Source organism: Monodelphis domestica, chromosome 5, assembly GCF_027887165.1.
Source record: "Monodelphis domestica isolate mMonDom1 chromosome 5, mMonDom1.pri, whole genome shotgun sequence".
NCBI classification, from domain to species: Eukaryota; Metazoa; Chordata; class Mammalia; order Didelphimorphia; family Didelphidae; genus Monodelphis; species Monodelphis domestica.
In genome coordinates, this window is record NC_077231.1 from 240,013,984 (window position 1) to 240,031,605 (window position 17,622).

Genomic DNA, 17,622 nt, shown 5'->3' on the forward strand with positions numbered 1-17,622 from the left:
CATTAAAACATTGTAATCATATAGCACACGGCTTTGTTGCTTCTAAATTTCAGTTTGCCTTGTAAATGAAAGTAAAAATTGAAAAGATCTTTATTAAAATTATGTAATTACATGAAGGAATTTTTCCATGGCACCTATTTTAAAATTTAAAATTGAGATTTTCTATAAGGTTTCAAAAGTGTTTTAATAGGGTTTCTTTAGTTTAAAATATAGTTTAAAAGCAATTGACTTTATTATATGTATTACATATTATATATACTTTTGTATAATTTCTGACCTTAAGAAAATGTCAGGCTGCACTATTTTCTATATCTTTGACTATGAAACAAAAGGAGACTTACACACTCACAGAGAAAAGCACTCCATGTGTTTATGTCTGGGGATTGGAAGAGGAAAAACTGTCCCTATCTTCCCTTAAATTCATGTTTGAGACTGTATGTATAGCATAATATATATATATATATACACATAAATAATAATATACATTAATTATGTATATATATTATAATACATTTATGTATTATACATAAATATGTATAGCAACATATTTACCTCATTGTTCTTTAAATTGGTATCACAGTGCCCTAATTCTTATAAAAATCTGTGGAGTTCCCTGAAACTTGAATTGTTCAAATTGAGCATAAGTTTAAGTCAAAGGAAGAATCTATAAGGTAGAAGTCTGTCCCTATTAGTTCGAAAGAGGAAATTATTGTGCTCTCCCTATGAGAGCACAGTGGGAATGATTAAATAGAATGTGTGTCCAAAATCGTTGAGTAAGTTCTCTTGTATCATTTTATTCTCAAAGCTTTAAAGAGCAGAGTGTATATTTACTGACTGATATGAAATCTTCTAAAAGGGACATAATTTCAAAACTGGAGGCCACATAAACTGTTATGTTATAAGTATTTTGCTTTAAATTTGTCTCATGTAAGATTGCCATAGTATACCACCATGTATTTACATGATTTCTAATGTAATTATATTTGGATCACCATAGTATGTTAAAGTAATTTATTCATAATTCTCAGGAATTAAATAGTGTGTTCATACTTCTAAAATAGTCAGGAAGACTGAAGTTCAAATCTGACCTCAGACACTTCCTAACTGTGATCCTGGACAAGTTTATTTTCTCTCTCTTTGCCTCTGTGAGGATCACATGAATAAGGCTGAAAATACTGGAAAACTGGCAGGGGTTAAGGGGGTTGAAGGAGAACAGACTTTTAACACCAAACAAAAGATTTTCTATTTGATCCTAGTGGTTAAAGGGAGCTGCTGAAATTTATTCAGTAGGGCAGTGGAGTAGCTAGTCAGACTTGTGCTTAAGGGAAATCACTTTGACAGCTGGGTGGAGGCTGAACGGAAATGGGGCAAGATATACTGCAGGGAGATCAACCAACAGGCTGTTGTAAAAGTCTAGGAATCAGTTTATGAGTGGCAGTGATGCTACCAGGATAGAGACACTGTCAGAGGAAAGAAGCAGGTACGGTAGAATATATAGGACTTGCCAGTAGACAATAGGATGTAGGGAGAAGCTGAGAAAGTGAGGAATTGGAGGTGATATTAGGTGGTAAGCCTAGGAGGGGGGTACTTCCCTCAACAGTAATGAGGAAATTAGGAAGACGAAAGAGTTTGTGGGGGGAAAGAATGTGAAAAGTTCTGCACATGTTTGAGTATACCGTGTCTATAACATCCACCTAGAGGTGTACAGTAGGCAGTTGGAGATGCAAGACTAGGAGCCAGCAAAGGAATTAGGCCTGGAGAGGTAGATTTGAGAGTCATCAATTTACAGATGGTAATTTAATTCATAGGAGATGATGAGGTCATGAAGTATATAGAAAGAATAGAATAGGGCCAAGATAGTGCCCTGTGGGACATCCATAGTTGGCAGACATGAATGAAGACCCAATAAAGTATACTGAGAAGGGACAGTTAAATAGCTAGGAGGAGAACCTGGAGAGAGTAGTGTCACCAAAACCGAGAAGGAAGAAAGTATCAAGAAGTGAGTAATCAAAAGTATTAGAGGCTATAGAGAAATCAAGGATGAGGATTGAGAAAAGGCCATTTGATTTAGTTATTGAGATCATTCGTAAAGTTGGAGAGAGTAATTTTGTTTGAATAGTGAAGGAGATCAGACTCTAGAGAAGAAAAAGTGTGAGAAGAAAGAGGTGACAGCCTTCTTAAGAAGTTAAGCCACAAAAGGAAGGTGAGAAATGGGACTTTCATGAGGATCTTTTTAATAAGGGAATCCTGGGCATGTCTTTGGGCTATAGAAAAGCTGCCAGCAGATAAAGAGAGACTGAAGATAAGAATGATTGGGGACAATAGAGAGGACCTTCTGCTGGGGTAAACAGGATGGAATGGGAACCCCTTGTGCATGTGGAGAGGCTTGCCTTGGCAAGAAGGGCCCTCTCGTTATGTGAGACAGGGTGAATGAAGAGATGAGATGAGGATGAAAGGAGAAGAGTGAGCTCTTGGCAAAGAACCTCAATTTTTTCAGAGAAATATGAAGTAAGCTTTTCAGATGAGTGGGTGGGGGAAAGAGGAACCATGGAAGGTTTGATAAGAGCCCTGGTGGTGAAATAGTGAGTTAATTAGGAAAGTATATAAGAATTCTTTTGCCATAGTTGACCCTTTTAAAACTATATAGCATACATTGGTAGTAGAATTTGTCATGCTGGTTTCATGATTTCTTCAGCTTTATTCAGCAACATATACTTGTAAGCAGAATAGATGGTGGTAGTGATCCAAGGCTGAGGCTTAGCCAAGAAGGATCAGTGATACAGTAAGGGACTTGAGAAAAGAAAATATAGGCTATCTGGTTCACCAGCAGTTCAAGATGGTAAGGGGAGTAAAGTGTAGTTAATGCAGGAGTGATGACCTGGTAAAAATTTGGGGACTTGAGGGATTGGAGGCAATGATGTGGACAAAGAACAAAGGTGCTGAGATCAACCAAATACCACAAATTTTGTCTGCATGCCAGTATGTCAAGTAGTGGGAGAGTGATATCAACTTGACTGAAGTAAGGATAGAAATTGTGCTTTAATTATATCAAAAACTAAAACTATAATTCTGAATTCTCTAAGGGGAGACAATTTTTTTCTCTTTTAGAAAGGATGGCTTCTGTAGCAGATAAAATGAAAAATCAAATGGGTCTTAAGGCCGCAATAATTTTGCTTTTTTTCTTAAATAGCACATATCTTCAATGACAAAAACTTAAAGTTTTAATGATAAAGATGTAGGTATTAATAGATAATACCAACTGAACTAATTTATAGATTTAGTAGTATTCCAGATTACTAAGAAATCATGTAAAACTAGGCAAAATATGGACAAGATTTGCTTTTTTAAAAATATTTTTATTTTTTTTTTACCAATTACATGTAATATCAAATTTTCACACAAGTTTTCCTAATAAAATAATAAATTTTATTTTTTAATTAATTTAATTAATAAAAATAAAAAATAAAATATTAAAATTTCCTAATAAAATCCTTATATGATTGAACTTATCCCCTTTCCTCCCTTCCCTTCCTCCTCCCCATGCTGGCAAGCGATTTGATTTTATCAATCAGAACATATTTCTGTATTGTTTATTTTAAGTGAATAATCTTCTAAAACCAAAACTACAAAACATAAATCCAAATAAGCAAGTGGAAATTGGTATGTTTTGATCTACATTCTGACTCCAAAAGTTCTTCTTTGGAAATGGGATAGCATTCTTTGTCATAAATCCCTCAGAATTGTCATTGTTGGAGAGAAGGACTCTTGGATTCATTGCTTACATGTAAAGAGAGCATCTTCTGTTGAGACTGATTGACTCTATCCTATCACATGAATTGGAGATAATAATCCATTGACAAGTGGATATTGTTTTTTCGAGAACACCATTAAATTCCTGATTTTTCCCCTTTTTTTATTATTGCTTTTCTTTTATTTTGATTAGAATATTTTATTTTTCCCCTTTTCCTCATTTCTTGTACTAAAGGTACATACAATTAAATTTTTTTCTCTTTCTGCAGCAATATAAGTTTTAATATATATGTGTATGTATATATATATTTATGAAAATATATATACTTGCTATAATATTAATACATACCCAAACAGCTTTAGACTGTGGGAATCTGCCATTTTTTTGATAATTGTTATGGGACTGTGATTAATGTTTGTGTCTGATTCTAAAAAAAAAAAAAGGAGCACAGACTTAACCTGAAATAGTGCCAAAAGAGCACACAGGTCAAAAAAAAAAAAAGAAGAAACCAATCCAGGTAGGATTGATGCACTTCTAAGCCAATACTAAGGACTTCAACCCAGTGTGAGACTTGAGGTTGCGATGCTTGGCATACGTTAAAATGTAGGCCTGCCTTGTATCCACACTCTTAGTGGAAATACTTACAGACAAGTACCAAAGGTTGGCTATCATCCTGGCTCCTTCCATACCTGAGAATGAAGGTAAAATCAGACCAGGGAATGACACTTCCCTATCAAAATAAAAATCTGGTCCTTTTTTTTTCTCTCCTATAGTATGGCAACTTCCTGTAGCCTTGGCTGCAAATGGGTAAGTGAAATATTACTGCATTCTGTCCTACAGACTTGTGGGATTAGAAATTACTTAATTGGACCATAGTACAAGGGCCTGTGAAAAATTTATTCTTGCTTACTCAAAATTTTGTATACATAGATTTTCGATATTTTGATACTGATTTTGAATTCTTATTAAAAATATATAGATAAAATAAAAGGGTTTCATTTTTCTTTCAATTTTTTTATTTTGTTTTTTGTTTTTGCTTTTGCTTTTTTTAAAAATTGAATCACACACCCCCATAACTAAACCTTGCATCCTTAGCTGAACAGGTGTTTTTCAACACCTTCTTCAGGGGGGATTGGATTTTCATAAAATAGAAGACTTAAATTTTTGTTTGAGAGAGATCTTCAGAGAAGCTTGCTAACTCCTAAATCCAGAGAATGAACTGTTTGCAGAAAGATACCTAAACCCTTACTTTACAGGAAGATCCAGAATGGACCTTGATTGAACTGAAGCTTGATTGAACATTTCTTTTTAATGTACACTCTTATGCCAAAGGGGACTGCACCCTAATTGGCTTTTTTCAGTGCACCCAGCAAAACATTTGTTTTGCTGTCTCTATTCTATTTCTCCCTTATCTCTAACCTATTGTAGTTTTCCTCTTAGAGGGTAAATTTTTGTATATACTTGCAGTTAGAAATTTTTGGGGTGCAGGATGCTTATTTTTAGTGATCAGTTGGGGAGACTAGTCCCCCAATCATCATCAGGGGGGATTGTGATTTTTAGATTTTCTCCATCTTGCTTGGTCTAGCACCCAAGAATGTGCACACCCACATTACACAGGCATGTGCTAGCAAATGACAAATCAGAAACAGAGGACAGACCCCTGGGCTGTCCTAAGTCAAGCTGAGCTATCATTTGTACAGATGAGATGCAATAAAGTGGTATAAAACCATCTATATAAGGCACATCACTTCCTCTCTATGCTTCTCTATCCCAGAGAGGTGACTCTGGCTGGAAGCGTGCTAAGCGTTCTGACATCTTGGCCTGGTGGCAGCTATTTGTCTAGGTTTTGCTGTGAGTTTGCCCTTGATCTGATTCAGGCTCAGACATATTAGCTGAGCCCTTTTGGAGTTCAGGCTGATTCCTTCCTCCTTACTTTCTAGAGCCTCTGGTCTTCCTTCTGGCACTAGCCAAAAGGGAGAAATCCTACTCTCTTTCCTTCTTCCTTCTTCTTAATCTCCTTCCACCATATCAATTAAATCACCATAAATTTCCAGCTGACTTGGGTATTTTATTATTTGGGATTTTCCCTGGCGACCAATTAAATTTATATTTTAAGTCACAATGCTAAAATTGTCTTTAAAGATCACAATAGTATTCTATTGCCATTATAATACTACAATTTGTTCAATCATTCCACAATTGATAACATCTCTTTACTTTCTAACTCTTTGTCACCACAAAAAGAGCAGCTATAAATACATTTTTTTTAATCTCTCTGGGATATAGACCTAGTAATGTATTCCTGGATCAAAGGGTATCACAGTTTTGTAGCCCTTTGGGCATAATTCCAAATTGCCCTCCAGTATGTTTGGATCAATTCACAACTCCATCAGCAGTGCATTAGTGTCCCTCCAACATTTATCATTTACCTTTACTGTCATACAGGTCAATTTGATAGGTATGAGGTGGTACCTCAGAGTTGTTTTAATTTGTGTTTCTCTAATCAAGAGGGATTTGGAATATTGTTTTATGTGATTATTGATAGCTTTGTTTTCTTCATCCTTTGGCCTATTCATATCCTTTGACTATTTGTCAATTTGGAAATTACTTGCATTCTTATAAATTTGATTTTAGTTCTTTAGATATCTGAGAAATAAGACTTTGTTAGAGAAATTTGTTATACAAATTTTTTCCAAGTTTGTTGTTAACCTTCTAATCTTGGTTGTATTGGTTTTATTTGTACAAAACATTTTTAATTTAGTATAACCAAAAGTATTCATTTTACATCTTGTAATGTTCTTTATCTCTTGTTTGGTAATAAATTCTTCCCTTTCCATAGATTTGACAGGCAAACTATTCCATGTTCCACTACTTTACTTATATCTCCCTTTATGTCTAAGTCATATACCCATTTTGAACCTTATTTTGATATAGGGTTTGAGATATTGACCTATATATCTAGTTTTTGTCATATTATTTTTCAGTTTTCCCAGAAGTTTTTGTCAAGATTCACTATGAGGAAAAAAGTGTTTATGATCTCCAGGGAAATTATGGGAAAAGGATAGATATGAGCAGGTTTTTTCATTACTGATTTTCAAACTATATTATAAAACACATCAAAACTATTTCATGCTATTTGTATTTAACCCTTAACTTCCACCTTAGAATCAATATTATTGGTTTCAAGGCAAAAGAGTGGTAAAGGTTGGTAATACAAGTTGAGTGACTTGCCCAGGATCACACAGCTAGGAATTGTCTGAGGCCAGATTTGAACCCAGGACCTCCTGTCTCTAGGCCTGTCTCTCAACCCACTGAGCCACCTAACTACCCTCTGGTGCTAGTTTTAAAATAGAAGAGTAGATTAATGAGAGAGAGAAGATAAGGAAGACCCAGAGTCAAACAATATAGCCTAATATTTTACTTTAAATGACAATAATAACCAAGCATACAAACACTGGGAAGGATTCTTTTTTTTTTTTAATAGAAAAAAATCTAGGAAAACTCTTAAGAATGTTTGGCAAACAATAAAATTGGTTTTCCCAAGAAGATAACAAATACACCTACCTTTTATTTAAAAATAAAAATAAAGAACCAGATAACTTTCAGAAGTATCATTGAGTGACCAGAAGGACAGTATATAGATTAGCTAGATGGATATACATTATAAGACAAAATAAATGTTTATATATCTGTACTATTTAGAAGTTTTTATCACAAAATGCAGTCAGAATAGGAAGAAAAACAAATTAATGTGGAAAAAACCTACTTCACATGTGTAAAAATTAAAATTATAATTTCAATAACAAAAATATTATATTTTAGGAGATTTATTAACGATCATTAGAAATAATGGAATAAAAGAGGATACAAAATAAAGACCATATGCCCATGGCTGATCAGCCTGTTGAAAATCCCACTCACCACCATTGAGCCAAGATGCCAAAGAGAAAAGGACCCTCCATGTCCCAACCTAATATCCCCTGTTTACAGGAAGTCATAATGAGAGGAAGTCAGTGGGCTCCCAGGAAATGTAGTTCTTTTTTAGGGTAACAGATTTTCAATTATACATTCCCCCCCGAGATATGTGGAAGACTGGTCTCGCCAATGGATCTTGTAAACATAACCAACTTTGAAATTACAATAATTTGGAGATAAAAGGAAAAAAGAACAAAACCAATGATTGCTAGGCACATTGAAAAAAAGCCAGTTAGGGGGAAGTCTCCATCGGCATAAGAGTATACATACAAAACAACTGCATTCAACCCCACATGGTTCAGATCACCACATCCCAGAGTTCACTCTGGATCTTCTTGTGCAGTGTGTGGTCTGTGGAGGCATCTTCATGGTGCCTTCTCCAAACATTTCACTTTCAGTATTTGGAGAGGTAGCATATTTCTTAACATAAAATTATTCTCAAAAAGAATTTAAACTTTGCATTTTAGAATAATAATATATTCTCCCCTGAAGAGGGTGTTGAAAAACACAGGGACCACTTAGGGATACATGGCTGAGTTATGGGATGTATGAGTCAATTGGCAAGAGAAATCAAAATCTTCAAAAAAAAATCCAAATAAAAGAGAAAAGATAACTTCTGGATGAAATATAGACTATCCAAGTCTTATGTGAAAAAATTCTATTGGGTCCTTTAATCAGGGCCCAATTAAAGTAATTTCTATCCCACAAGTCTGTAGAACAAATGCATTAATATTTCACTTACCTCTTTGCAGCCAAGACTACAGGAAATTGCCATACTATAAGAGAGGAAAAAAGGACTAGATTTTTGTGTGATAGGGAAGTGTCATTTCCTGGTCTGATTTTACCTTCACTCTCAGGGAGAGGGGGAGCCAGGATGATAGCCAAACTTCAGTACTTGTCTGTCAGCATTTCACAAAGAGTGTGGATACAAGGTGTCCTGTGTCTTAACATATGTCAAGCACCACAACCTCGAATCTCACACTAGGTACAAATCCTTTTATATTAGCTTAGAAGTCCATCAATCCAGCCTGGATTGATTTGGTCCTTTTTGACCTTGGGTTTGATTGGCACTATGCAAGTAGCTTTGTGCTTCTTTGGCACTGTGCAGTGGCTCATTTTGTATTCCCTTCTCCTAGAATCAGACAGAATCATTAAGCAAAGTCCCATAATTTTTTAAACAATCACTGGCATCATTTTTATAGTCTAAAGCTTTGGGGTATGCATTGACATTAAGGCAAATGTATTTTAAACTTAAATTACTGCCAAGATAAAAAAAATTAAAGAAAATCTTCTCAATACTGGTGACATGTGCTTCAAATACAAAAGAGAGAGAGAAAATAAAACTGAAATAGTATATTGCACATGCAAGCAAAAACAATACAAGTTTTAAAAATCAAAAATATATAGCTTACAATCATTGACACATAGTATCAGCTAAGAAAAGGTAGAATACAAAGGTTCTCACCCAAAAAGTGAGATCCATGTCCTTTTAAAAACTTGGCCATGATCCACTAAGAATTTTTTTTTAAGAACAGTAGTACAGCATGTAATGCACATTCATGAAGTATCAAAATCCCCGAAGTTATAATAGCCCATTTAATGACAATTAGAAACAAACCCACTATCATTAGGATTCACATGAGTCTGCTGTATGATATTTAAAGCTAATGGATACTTGTCACAAGTTTTTCAGGTGTAGCAATCTTTCAAACTTGGCTGAGATATTATTTTTAATCTATTACTGCCATCCCTATAAAAATGTATCAGGAGTCTAGGAAAAAACCAAACCTCTATACTGTTGATGTTGGGTCTAAAAATGTCACCAAGAATCTAGATCTTTCTGGTTGAAGGCTACAGTAAGCTGAAGAGTTACAAATGAGAAATGGATGTCTCTTGGGAGCCATCCAGGGGTACCATGCCCTGGGATAAACTTCCCAGCTGCTTTTGTGTGAGACTGTTATGTCTCAACCATTCACATTTTTACAAATGCGGAGGTGGGAATTATAATAGTCCTTCACTTCAGCTACTAAAATGGACTCTTTACCCCACCTATCACAAATAACTCAGAGGCAGGCAAAATGATCAGTCAGAGTTGTTGGGGGAGGGGGGGAATCTAAAAACCATGTCTGAAGAACCCTAAAATCAATTTTAGATATTTAGCTCGTTAAGTTCTTCAAAGGTTGTTAACCAAGTTGAGTCCATCCATCATCTATGTGACAATTAAAAAATGCAAAATGGAAAAAGAAAAACTGTTTATGGGCTTTTATATTATAGTATTTTATAATATTTTGTTTAGTAGCCATAGGGGAAAGGTAACAATATAACAGTAGTTAAAACAGAGTAGATTAAACTGATTCAGTGTAACAGAATAGTATTGAATACATTAATATATGAACTTAAAACAACAAAATTAAATTTTAAACAAAAATCATCAGCAAAATACAATAAAATACAAAGACTTTCATTTGAAAAAATGGTGTCTGAAAAGGCTTAAAATTTCACCTCCACACTCTTTCAAGTTCCTTTCTCAATCTGTTCAGATTCCTTTTGTCAGCACTCTTGGGTCTCCCATAATGAGGGAGAACTCCTTGATGAGCGTAGTGTGAAGGAATCCCAAATTGGATGAATCTTAGAGACTGGGCAGGTCCAAGTGGCAAAGGGTTATAGGGAGATGAATTTCCCCTGAATCTCAGGCAAGATAAGTGAAAGGATCAGTGCATGCATGAAAAAAACATGCTAAAACTGGAAGCTGCTTGAGATAGGTAATGCACTGCTCTTACATAGAATGTGCCATGCTTGTAATTTACTTCCTATTTGGAAGAGTAACTTCCTTCTTCCCTTCCCTTCCCCCACCACTCTGAGGTCCCCTGCCACATGGAGACACATCCAGGTCTTTTTACCAGCAGCCTGGAGGGAGGCTCCAAGGACTCCCAGCTTCTTGGCTGCAGCAGTCAGCAGCAACAAAAGAACCAGCAACAGGGGCAGCTACCAAGGTCTGGGCCCAGGACTGGGGCTGGGGCTGGAGCAGGAGCAGATGTCTGGGACAACCCAGGTGGCTGGATCCACAGCAGTATCAGCAATGCCAAAGGAAGCAATGAGGAATTAAGGAACATGGGCTAAAGCAGATGGGCAAGAAAAGTGACTTATCTCCTTTTCACCAAGTGTCCCCCGGCTAAAAATAGCCCGGCCAGTAGGGAGTATCACTGGGGGGAAAGTAGAAAAAGAAAAAGACAGCAGCTCTAAAGAGACTTCAGGTGCGAGGGTGGGCAAAAAGCTTTGGCAGGAGAAACGTGGCTTAAAAAATTTTATCTAGGCTATCTTAAAAAATTGAGAGGTTCTTCTCTGACTGGTGTCTGCCATCAATGTAAAAATTAAAATTAAATCTCGATAATAAAAATATCATATTTTTGGAAATTTATTTAATGATAATTAGAAATAAAGGAATAAAAGAGGATGCAAAGTAAAAACCACATGCCCATGAATGGTCAGCCTGTTGAAAATCCCACTCACCACCATTGAGCTAAGACTCCAAAGAGAATAAGACTCTCTACATCCCTGCCTAATATCCCCTGTCTATAGTAAGCACGTAACAACAGAAAGTCAGTAGGCTCCTGGGAAATTATTTTTTAGGTTAACAGATTTTCAGTTATACACATGTCTGTGGTAAGACTGATATATCCAGAATAAATAGGAAATTGACATAATGTTAAGAGTCATTCCCCAATAGATAAGTATTCAAAGTATGTAAACAGTTTTCAGGGGGGAAATAGTTCATTCAAACTTTAGACATGTGAAGAGAATGTACCAAATCGTGAAGAGAAATGCAAATTAAAATAACTAGGTATTGTATCATACTCATCAAATTGGCAAAGATGATGAAAGAACTTGTCTGCATTGAATGGATCATGAGAAAATAGGAAATCTTCCATTGTTAGTGAAACTGTAAAATAATCAAACTCTTGCACAAAACAGTTGAGAATCATGAAAGAAAAGTCACTAAACAGACCTTTTTCCCCCATTAATACTGTTTATTTTTTACAGCAGTCATTCCTTGTTTATACTCTTATTCTTTCTTCCTCTACCTTGATTCCTCTTTAAAGGAAACCGTGATGACATCTGAAAACATATTCAAGGACCAGCAATTCCCTAGGAGATAGTCAGAAAAGTCCTGTATATACTAAAATATTCCTAACAGTACTTTTTTGTAATAACAAAAGCTGAAAAAAAGAATATGTGCTCCTTAATTAGGGAATAGCTGAACAGATGTATATGAATGTAATTAAATTTACCATAATGGTATGTGCTACATTATAGTAACTGAAAGAAATAAGAAATTCAGAGAAATATGTAAAGATTTGTATGAAATAATAAAGAATGACCAAAAAGCAGAACTGGAAGAACAATTTTAAATTTACTGCAATAATATAAACTCAAATTGCATTAAAAAGATTTCTTTGTTGAATAATAGGTTGGGTTTTTTTTTCTTTTAAAGCCTTTTAACTTTCTAAAGAGGAAAATATTTCACTTTAAAATTGCTTAAGAATTAGCATTTTTAGAATAACAAATTTAAGTATCTTCATGAAAATAAACCATTAACGTTTGTTATGGCCAAAAGTTGTCATTAGCTCTTTTACATTATTATAAGGGTAGTTTCCATAGTAGAGTGGCATATTGTAAAAAACAAAAGACACTATAACAGTAAATCTTTTCTAAAAAATATTCATTGAACTTTTTCCTAAAGGATTTTTTATATATCACATTTTTAATAGACCAAACAATTCTATATTTGTGCTTCTTTTGCTTTCATGTGCAACATTGCAAATACATATTGTTAAGGATATTACAAATGTACTAACTCTATTATGAATAAAATATAAATTCTTAAAAATCTTTAGTGAAATGCAATATACATTTTATTTTAGCCTAATGATTGTGTTTTGAGTTTATGTAAAAATCATTGCGTTTTTAAATAAATGAGTATTTATTACAAACAGCTTATATATACATATATGAATATGTAAACTTATATATGTATGTATAAAAGAGCACATTTGTAATTAAGTACTTTTGGTTGTTGTTAAACAGAGTATTAAGAAAAAAAATACAAGCAAGCAGGAGATGAGCACATACCTGAGATTCATTGTTTCCCGCATGAAGGAGCGGGTAAGTCCTTCTAAGGAAATCTCTCATTCTTCTCTTCTCCTCCTTCCCCCTTACCCCCAGTTGTTTTTTTTTCCTTAAATTCAGTTTGAGGAAATTTATTGAGTGACTAGTACTATAAATCATTATAAAATGTGAAAATCAATGCTTTGGTTTCTCAGGCTTTGTAGCTATCTTTTTAGTTTTCATTTTTGAATCTATTACCTTTTTCCTTGTATTTTAGATTTAAAAAATGACTTACTTTAGGTTCTATTAATGAATGTTAGCATTTTTTATAAGCAATTAGTATTTAGAGCTAAGTGAGATTTTTTAGGATCACTAAAACAGTTGTTTTTACAATTAAAATCAGGAATCCCACTTGTAAAGTTCTCAATGCAATATGCATACATTCTTAAGTTACATTTTAAGTATTTCTGATAACATTTCTTCAGATATAAAATAAATTGAGTTATACATATTAATGATTTTTATATTTTACTTTAGCCCCCCATTTTTCATTTTCTCTAACAATTCTTATAGGCTATAGATTTGAACAAAAAGGGGAAAGACAATAAGCACCCAATGTACAGAAGATTGGTACATTCAGCTGTTGATGTTCCCACAATACAAGAGGTAAGGTCATATTCTAATCCCCACACTTCCCAGAATATCTTGCTTTTCATATTAAGAAGTTTTTCAACCAATAAAATTTGTGGTTTTGGTGTTTTTTTTATTTTTAATTGCATGCTTTATCAGACACAAAACTATAAGGAGCAATTAGTACACTGTATGACAGAACTAGAATCTTAAAAAAATGATCTTGATGAGCTAAAACATGGGACCAAATCTATTTAATAGGGACAACAGTTTTATATACTTAGTTGGGTTTAAAAAAAAAACTTTATAAGAACAGTATGGGGGAATTAAGGTTAAAATAGCATAAAAACTAGCATATTCTTTTAAGCTACATCAAGAGAATATAGTGTCTAGAACCAAGAAGATATCCTAGTATACTTTGCCCTAATTAGACCATATCAGTTAAACTGTGTTAGCTATGGGTACCATATTTTAAGAAAAATATTGATAAAAAAATCTAGGGGGGGAAAGGTAATGAAGATGAATAAGGACCTTGAGAGCATGCCATCTAAGAATGCATTGAAGGCCTGGAAAAGAGCACTTGATAGTTCACTTAAATACTTAAGGGGCTGTCATGTGAAAGGGGATTTTATTTCTTTTGCCTGGCCCCAGAGGGCCAACCTTGAAATAATCTCTACAGTATAAGCTACATAGATTTAGAAACTTTCTAACAGTTAGATCTATTGAGGAGTAAAATAGGTTATCTCAAGGGATCCCTGATTTCCCCTTCACTAGAGGCATTGAAACACTGACTAAATAAATAACCTGTTAGGGATGTTGTCAAAGAAATTCCTTTTCTATAGTGGAGGAACAAGGAGGGTCTCCAAGGTCACATCCTGTTTTGAGACTTTGGGATTGAAGAATGACTCAAGGGCTTACTGTCCTCTTAACAACCTGATTGGAGGATGTGTTCTAAAAAGTCACACCAGCAAAGTGCAGGATAGGGAAGCAACTACAGGTTTAGAAAGGCTTTGACTCATGTCTTTATGTCATCTAAGAAACTTCCTAGATGAGTTTGAAGAGGGTCATCAAGGAATGCATTTGCTGGCCACAATCCATTTATGAAGGTGGGAAGTAAAATAAAATTTTAAAACACAGGAAGAGTTTATAATCTGATTCATTAAGCATATAAATAAAAGAACATCTCTTAAAGTATTAAAGACAATTTTAAAATAATGCTCAGTGGATTGAGAACCAGGCCTAGAGACAGAAAGTCCTAGGTTCAAATCTGGCACCAAACACTTCTGCTGTGTTACCCTGGGCAAGTCACTCAACCCCCAGTGCCTATCTCTTACTACTCTTCTGTCCTGGAACCAATACATAGTATTGATTCTAAGATGGAAGGTAAGGGTTTTAAAAAAAATGATCAGAAGTTAATCATTTTCACAATTCATCACATATCAAGTGTTCTCCAAAGAAAATTATCCATGTTTCAGATTAAGATTAAGATGAATATGATTAGGGGCAGCTGGGTAGCTCAGTGGATTGAGAGCCAGTCCTAGAGACGGGAAGTCCTAGGTTCAAATCTGGCCTCAGCCACTTCCTAGCTGTGTGACCCTGGGCAAGTCACTTGACCCCCATTGCCTAACCCTTACCACTCTTCTGCCTTGGAGACAATACACAGTATTGACTCCGAGATGGAAGGTAAGGGTTTAAAAAAAAAAGATGAATATGATTGCAAAATGAGTCTTTCTGGGTCACTTTGAAATTTTAGGATATAACTGTTAGTTGTAAAAACTTGTAGATTATCTTAAGAAGCATTGCTAACCACTAACCATCTCAGACTTTTCTGGATAAAGGAACAAGAAGAGATTACTAATTTGCAATTCAAAGAGATTTACTTCAGGAAAAGAGATTCCTTCAACTTTTTTTCCCTGACCCTGGGCCATATCAGGGAATGGGACTTTAGCCTCCACACTAAATAACCTTCTCATAGCCTCAGCCCCTTGGCAGCAGGTGTAATTGAAAAATCACTAGATTCTTGATCAAAAGATCTAAATTCTTGCCCGAATCTACCGCTAAATCTATATGACTTTGAGCAATTCACTTCACCTTTTTAGGCCCAAATTTCCATTTCTGTAAGAGTTTTAGAGTACAAAATCCTAACTTCCTATAAATCTAAAACTTTTAGATTAAGACTCTTTATGAACTATAAGGTCACTCCAGTCAAACAGGCATAAAGGGACTTAGTGGTTTGGATCTTTCATTCCTATGGATTGTAATTTTATTTTCATAGGTGTTAATCCTTATCTAATGTTATACAGACAACTTTGAGATTCTAGTTGGAAAGTTAAATGGTCTCTCATCATTCACTTACTCTACTTTCAGGCATTGTGACCTACTCTGTCCTCTTCCCAATTCAAATTCTCCTATTATAACCTCATAAAATAGAGTTTTTGTAATACTTTTGTATTGTGTTTTTGTATTATATAGAAAGTGAATGAAGGAAAGTACCGAAGTTACGAAGAATTTAAAGCTGATGCTCAACTTCTTCTCCACAACACAGTGATTTTCTATGGAGGTTGTCATTTTGTTTTTTCTTTTAAATCATTTGACTTCCAATAGAAGGAAGTATTTGACTTTAAAACAACTGTAGAAATAATCACTAATTGTTAATTACCTTAAACTATACAATCTAAGATAGGTATATGAAGGTGCCAGAGTTAAAGTATATATGTATTTGACTATTGTGGTAATAAAATAAAAGGCAGAATCTTGCAAATTGACTATAGTCACATAATTTGATAGAAGTATCACTAGAATTGTAGCCAAAAGCCATGAGTTTAAATAAATGTCATCTCTGTCACATCTACCTGTATAGATGTTAAATATATGATGCCCAAGGTTACTTGGACATCAGTTTCTGTATCTCTAAGATGGGGATAGAAATATTTACATTTTCTACCTCCTAAGGTTGTTGTAAAGATCAAATAAGATAAGGTGAATGGAGGAGGAGGTTATTGGGTATACGAACTACATACTTATAAAATGTAATTTACAAATATACAGGGCAGCTAGGTGGCACAGAGTGTGCCGAGGCTGGAGGCAGGCAAATCTGGGTTCAAATCCAGTCACAAACACTTATTAGCTGTGTGACCCTGGGCAAATCACTTAGCCCTATTTGCTTCAGTTTCCTCCTCTGTAAAATGAGCTGGAAAAGGAATGGCAAACCACTTCAGTTATCTGCCAAGAAAACTCCAAATGGTGTCACAAAGAGTCAGAACACTGAAATACAGCAATTTACAAATATGCATATATGTATATTCTTTTTATTTTTCCTATCTAAAAGGTCATACTATACTCAAGATAACAGATAGATTATGATTGCCTCTATAGTTGTTTTGTTTGTATTTTTTAAATACAGATGTATTAGTCAAGAGTCTTTGAAAAAAAACCCTAAACTACAAACAGATAGGCAAGAAGGTATTCTCAATCTAGATAATTATCACATCTTTCTCTGTCACATATTTTTGTTCATTTTGATCTTTTAGTAGAAATTTGATTTAAGGAAACATTTGGTTTATAAAAGCACAGTTGCCTGTGTTTGCTTCAGTTTTGTAAAGTATAATGTGAATACCCCAAGTCAAATGTTTTAATTTGACTTAGCTCATGTTGTAAGACTGTTGGTAATGGGTAATGTCTGTCTTTAATTACAGCGGACAGTGAACAAGCTGACATAGCCAGAATGCTCTATAAAGATACATGTCATGAGGTAATTTTAATGACCAATAGCTAAATATTAATATGCACAAGCCAAACATTTAAGGATTATGTCATACTAGTTGATGAGAACACTGAGTTTTTTTTTTCTTTTTTAAGCTACAAATAATATAAATATTTATTGTGATGGTTGTTTTAAACTTTACCAAAGAAGTATTCCTTCCTATATTCTTAATTCACAGAATTACCTTTTTAAAAATGGTTTTAAGTATTTTATAATACCATAATTAGTCCTAAAAAATAAAAAATCAGGAATTTTTCAGTTCTACAACTTTAAAGATATATCCCAGAAATGGACATAAATATTTTATTTTATTCAGTCTTGAAAAAATTCATTTCCATCTTTGTGAAAATAAAAAATGTCACAAACAAAATTGACTTCATTTTGTCAATAATAACAT

The 17,622-nt window shown here is 34.3% G+C and overlaps 1 protein-coding gene across 16 annotated transcripts in view; it reads left to right on the forward strand.

Moving 5' to 3' along the window:
* The window catches only part of ZMYND11 (zinc finger MYND-type containing 11), a 141,611-nt gene that overhangs the window by 98,536 nt on the left and 25,453 nt on the right, over window positions 1-17,622 (forward strand). For all 16 annotated transcript variants that reach the window (XR_008912376.1, XR_008912377.1, XR_008912375.1 and 13 more), the window contains 4 exons: window positions 12,812-12,889; window positions 13,406-13,498; window positions 15,935-16,022; window positions 17,158-17,213. Coding sequence is in view for 11 of the 16 variants with exons in the window: in XM_056799986.1 (XP_056655964.1) it covers window positions 12,812-12,889; window positions 13,406-13,498; window positions 15,935-16,022; window positions 17,158-17,213 (315 nt within the window). In the remaining 5 variants the exon portion in view is untranslated. The remainder of the gene's footprint in view (window positions 1-12,811; window positions 12,890-13,405; window positions 13,499-15,934; window positions 16,023-17,157; window positions 17,214-17,622) is intronic.